Below are 6,176 nucleotides of genomic sequence, written 5' to 3'. Positions count from 1 at the left end.
TTAATGTGTGTCAACTAATTCCAAATAATTTTTAATCTGTTGTTTTTCATATATACAATATACGTCTAGCATAAAGAGAACCGTTTATTCAATGTAACCATACACTAAGTCGTGTTTACACTCACACTTTATTTTCTTATTTCAAAAGCATGACATGTGTGTGCTGATAAGTTTCTTCAAGTATTGACGTTTTCGGACTGCAAAAGTTGTACAGTCTTATACATACCAGACCAAAGTCTTTAATATTGCGGCTTTGTTGTTGCGTTATTAGTTGATTGTCATTATCACGAGATATTATTCATAAATTGTAAACTGTTTAAATATCCAACACGATTGTTTACGTCCTTCTGGCCTTATGGTGAAGCGTCGGTTTTCTTTTTTTCTTGACTTTAACAGCGTTGGTTCGTTCCCAACTTAAACCGAAATACATTTTATTTCATTTTGTGTTTGTTATAATGTTCTTCTAAAACATCGGCTTCCTTTATTGAATGCATAGTATTTAAGTTGAAATAGTACAATTAAATATCACCATAATCATCATCATTATTTTTTATTATTATTATCAATATTATTTTTTTTTCAATATTATTATCATTATTAATACATTCAATTCAATTGCACATGTTTGTGATTATATTCAATTAATTGTCAACTGCAGCAGTACTGCTTATTTCAAATAAATGTAGAAGCTGCGCTTTAGTTCATAGTAAATGGTTATGAAACCTTAGTCATATGCTTTGTGGCGTTGTTTTTCTTGTTTGATAAGTGTCAGTTGTGGCTTTGTTTATTGTAACTTTAAGAATAGCTCTTGTTTTACAATGGTGTCATTCTTATAGCTACTATTGTATTATTTGCTTAACAGGGATAAGGCATATGGTGTTTAATGTGTGTTGTATGTGCATTGTATTGCGAAACTATTCATAACATTGTCAGTCATTGTCTCTTATAAACAAATCAACATTCATCGATCAAATTTCAAGTGTATTGTGTGGTTACATATGCTATTGTCACTACAAACAATGGGCGACATTCAGTGCATTATTGTTTACTGAAACAGTTTGGTCACACATATTCGTATATAATAAAGAAAAGCTAGTGGCTCATATTAAACTTTCACCATTTACAATTATGGTACCATTTGAATTATTCATTGAAGTGCATGAATGCGCAGGTATAATGGATAAGTGTTGTCGGTATCTGCTGATGTTTAGTTTCGGTATGTTAGTAAGTTATTGTAACCACTGATATAAAATAAGTTGTGTTAATTATGAAATTTTAGAGTGGTCTTGTGCTTAAAAACTTTGAATCTGTTGTAATAGTTGTGTAAAGTGGACAAAAATACTTGTAGTTTGTTTAAACAGTATTATTTTAACCTTGTACATGTGAGAATATACAAACATTACGAATGCAAATAGAAGATAACAAAATGCAAATTTCACATACGAGAAATTCTCAATACGTAAGTAGTTTGTACAGAATTAGAAAGAAAGCGCTAAGCTTTTACTTTTTATGGCAGATGAAGTAAGAAGTGGAAGTATAAAAGGATTTATATTTGATAATTATGTTGGTATTGTTTTAGAAGTATTCTTAGTACCTGAATAACTAACACACCAAAGTCGGGATTGAATGTCAAACTGAGCGACGATCCATTTCAACATGTTTATTAAAATCGACTCTTATGGCAGGCATGCCGAACAGCGGGCTCTGCCAATTGACAAAAAATAAGTCAATAAAGTTTTGTTTATTTTATGAAGTGTTGAATGTCTTTTCTTGTTTGATCAAATTCGAAATCCTCCTTTCTGGTAGTGCGTAATTGGGTATTTTAAAATAGCAACACGTTTATTTCACTGAAAGTGTGAAATCGTAATGGGACCATAATGGTTCACTTCCAACATTTCAGCTTTGTTTGGGTACATTTTGGCAACAAAAAACAAGTATGGAACGATATCTGTGGTAGGACCAGCTTTTTTGAACAGGGAGGTAACAATAAAAGCAACACCGTCCTATCCTTGGGGATGTGACGTAGAATGGAGATACGTAATGAATGGTGGCACACAATCCAAAACAATAAATGATAAAACATTTTCAACATATTCGGAGAACGGGTCATTCTTTTTAAGAGGGATGGCTTCAATTAAGTACAACAGGTCAGACTTCTACGCCGTTTGTTCAAAGAATAAAACGATAAGGACACGCTTTACATCTTTGAATATGAAAGGTAAACATTGGAGTTTATTTTAACGTGTAAATTAAAGTAGTTTTGTTTTATATACTTATGTTTATAGATACAACGTATATGAGGTTGTTTCTCTTTTGTTTTTCATTGTTGTTTGATTCTTTGAAGACACCTTAAAGATAGAAGAGATGTAATGTTTCCAATTTTCTTCTGTCAATGAAGTTGGTATTGTTTGTTTTGTTCACAATAACAACGGACACGATAAGCATATTTTGTTGTAACACTTACGTTTATATACCTCATGATTTAAAGATATCTTTGGACGATGTGGAGCTCTCGTGATTTTAAGCCCGGTTGTTCGCGGAAAGGACGTAGAACTTGGTTACTTTCCGTCTGACCTTTTTATAAATGACCAAATATCTAATGGTACACGATTGTGGAAGAAAAACACCTACATAATACATCTACGAAAAGGTTCTTACGAAGAGAAAACAGTTTCTGAATATTTGTACATATTGACTATATCTAACTTCGACGAAACAGATGAAGGAACGTACATGTTAAATTGCAATTCATATAGCACTACGAATTTTGTTCAGCTACAATTTTCAGGTACCTTTCGTGTTCTTCATCGAATACTCTAACTCCTAAATATATAATTTTATATATTTTGAAACAAAACTGTGTCGTACAGGTACATGGAGAATAGTTTATAACCTACGATAACTATTTATGGAATGACTTGCAGGTTAATGTCATAATCGGGGTATAAAAAAGTGTTAAATCAGCAATGTGCAATACGTTTTCAACGGTATCTTAAAAGGTTATGTAACATGCCACGAAATGCACCAATGCAACACATTTGTATTGTATTATCAAATTGAAAACAGTTGAATTTATGGAAGAGTTTATTCTGCTTTTTTCAGATATGACTTCGGAACTTTCAATGTCCGTAAACAAAGTACATGAATACAAGAATAATGTTTGTGTTTGGTTCTTAAACATTTCATGCGAAACGAATATATCAAATCCGCCTTGCACAATTGAATGGTCAAGCGACAACGATAATTTGAAATACAATCAAAGCAACAACTGGACTTATGGCGAAATTCAGAATTACCATTATGTTTCCAACGTGCTCTACAATGTGAATACATACATGGCAGGGGGGACTATAACATGTTCAAGAAGATGCAATCATTTCCCATTTCATTTAAACAAAGATTACACAGTTTCTTCATCAGGTACGTACTCAATCTAATTTATTGTTATGTTTTGATTTTAGCGTAGTATTCTAATAGAGCATGTTGCCGCTTTGTAACTAGAATAAAAAGGCGATATCTTGAAAGCTATAATAACTACTCTTAATTCGCATGCATCGTTTCACTCGATTAAGTTCTCAATAACTTAGTTTAATAACATAATATCAGCAATGTACAGTAGGTATGTTATCGGCTAGCGGCATATGGACGTTTCGATGGAAGCATGGTATTGTTAAAAAGTCATATAATAAAAAAACACTGGAAAGCCTGTAACCACTGAATTATACATGTGAGGGCGAACTAACAGAAATCGCTCAAGCTATGAAAGAAATGTTTGACAGTTTTAAACTCGATGACAGTATAAAATAATTCAAATATATCCTTTCAAATATATTCAAACTATACAGGGGTACCAGACGTCAGTAGTTACATTTTTGTCCAATGGACACCTTATTTTGTATCTACCCCTTTCTAACTCCTCCCTATCCTCATTACATTTTATCATTACGTTTGATTGAGTGAGACTGTTCCTTGATTTCAATTGTAGAAAAACACACAGTCAACGTCTTTAGCATCCATCGACTGTTGGCATTGCTTAAAACAACAAGTGATATCATGTTTAGATACAGAGCTGAACAACCCGATGTGTAGTATAGAAATTGTTAGGAGCTTCAAAATGTTAGTACGAGAACTTGTGGTTTCTGAGTGATATTCAGGATATCCAAGACCAAGACAATTGATAGCTTAATGTCTCTTTCGAAATACAAATAAGTTGAATATTTTAGAGTGGAACTACTATCAACAGAGAGTAATATTATGAATTAAAAAAACAACAACGAAATATGAATGTTTGCATTCGTCATTGTACATGTGTTTGCGAAATTGAGAGAGGTCGCACCTTATCTATTTATTCTTTTTCAGTTTTATTTTTTCAGTTTACCTTAAAAGATTCATTTGTTGGCTTTTGTTTCAGATTTTTCTCCGGAGCAGTTTATGAAGGCAGAGATCGTTAAAGAAAGTAATCTCAACGTTCTTAACTTAACCTGCAAAACAGTTGATACATGTATGCCATGTACAATTGCGTGGAGCAGCAATTCAGTTCTCCTTTCCTCAATATTGACTGCGCAATGGACGAACGCGAGTAATTTGGGCTATACAACTGTTTCAAATGCACTCTACTTAATTACGAAAGGTTTGGAGGGTAAACGGATACATTGTTCTACATATTGTGGAAATGCTTCTTCACTGCCAGAACGAGAAACGTACATAATTTCTTTGGAGGATTTTCAAGGTATGTTGGTTGCCATTATTATGAAATATAAAAATTCGATAAATGCCATAAGCGGGGGACGAAAACAAATAGTTATGAAAACTTACTTACTAATCTGAGTTGATTTGCAGAATCAGTTGTAGCCCAACAGTGGCATTCGACGGTCCTTTACTCCGTAGCTGGATCAATTCTAGTTGTACTGGTAACAATGTGTGCCGTGCTCCTATTAAGACGATGTAAACCTCACGGTAATTTTGGTGATTCTTTGACATTCACATTAACATTTGTGTACATGATATATTACCCCGTACTAAATATTAAATGTTTTATATAAAAATAAACTTAAAATTAGTTCTTACATTTTATTTTGTTTTAAATTTCGGGGAACTTGTAACAACATGTTTTATAACATTTTATTTTGTTTTAAATTCCAGGGAACTTGTAACCACATACTAAATATTAAAGTATTCATATCTTTGACACAGTTTATGAAACAGTTCTACTGCGCAGACGACCTGCAGTAGCAGAGCGGCCTAGACATATGAATGATGGTGTACAGCATGCCCTTTATAATCTAGTAAGGTTTCTTACACTCTCAGGTTCTATCAGCGGTACTATTGAATCGTATGCCAAAATAGTTTTTGTTTGTGCCTTGTAATACTAATTGTATTTTATTTACAGCTCGTTTAAATCATTTTGACTGCCAAACGCTTTATAAATTGATTTTAATAATGTCAACACCAATATTAAACGATAATATTATTGAAAAACTACCGAAGAAGCATGTAAACTCTAAACTAAGTGTTTGTATCTTCTAATGTTTATTCGTATGATAAAATAAAGCAACATTTACATTTGAAGACGGAAGTGTCTGCACGTGCCATCGACAGCCAACAGACACCACCACCACTTTTGAATATGGATGAACGAAACGTCCGTTTGAACCGAACTGACCCGCTATACGAGTATATGGATAACCCCGTCGACCACAGAGATCGTCATAAAAAAGCACCGACTGCAAACCAGTTCTAGGTTTAATTTTATAAAGTTTTTTGTTGTAAACCGTTTGTTTTTATCATACTTCAACTTGTATTGTTAGAAAATATATTATTATTGTTAATATCTACTTGTGTTTTATTATGTAATTAATTTCTCTCATTCTCTTAATTTCTCATTTTTTCTCATATGAGCTTGTAATAATTGACCCTTCCAAATTTATTAGACATCAACTAAGAAGTGCAGTGCCATACTGTGTCGCTTGCTTTGTGAAACCTTCGTTATTTAATTATATATTAACCTTAGCACATTGGCAAAGTCAAAATTTGTTTTCATTTGAAAGATTAGCCTCATGATCTGCTGTTTTCTTTTAATGAGCCTTTGACTGTTTTAATATCATCATTTCAGTCTTAGGCTAGTTTTTGTCAAATTACCATACCATTATCACCGATACAAGTGCAGAGCTTTGAAA

The 6,176-nt window shown here is 32.8% G+C and overlaps 1 protein-coding gene across 1 annotated transcript in view; it reads left to right on the top strand.

The window, feature by feature from the left end:
- Positions 1-1,142: 1,142 nt before the first annotated feature.
- Positions 1,143-6,176, top strand: part of LOC128243197 (uncharacterized) — a 5,124-nt gene continuing 90 nt past the window's right edge. The window contains exons 1-8 of the mRNA XM_052960799.1: positions 1,143-1,216; positions 1,901-2,218; positions 2,489-2,788; positions 3,103-3,420; positions 4,412-4,729; positions 4,840-4,956; positions 5,194-5,285; positions 5,570-6,176. The exon at positions 5,570-6,176 is cut by the window's right edge and continues 90 nt beyond it. Of these exons, the coding sequence (XP_052816759.1) occupies positions 1,177-1,216; positions 1,901-2,218; positions 2,489-2,788; positions 3,103-3,420; positions 4,412-4,729; positions 4,840-4,956; positions 5,194-5,285; positions 5,570-5,740 (1,674 nt within the window). The 5' untranslated portion in view covers positions 1,143-1,176 and the 3' untranslated portion in view covers positions 5,741-6,176. The remainder of the gene's footprint in view (positions 1,217-1,900; positions 2,219-2,488; positions 2,789-3,102; positions 3,421-4,411; positions 4,730-4,839; positions 4,957-5,193; positions 5,286-5,569) is intronic.

Source organism: Mya arenaria, chromosome 8 (genome assembly GCF_026914265.1).
Source record: "Mya arenaria isolate MELC-2E11 chromosome 8, ASM2691426v1".
In the NCBI taxonomy this organism is placed as follows: Eukaryota; Metazoa; Mollusca; class Bivalvia; order Myida; family Myidae; genus Mya; species Mya arenaria.
Note: the sequence above shows the minus strand (reverse complement) of the source record. Positions and strands in the feature narration are given on the sequence as shown.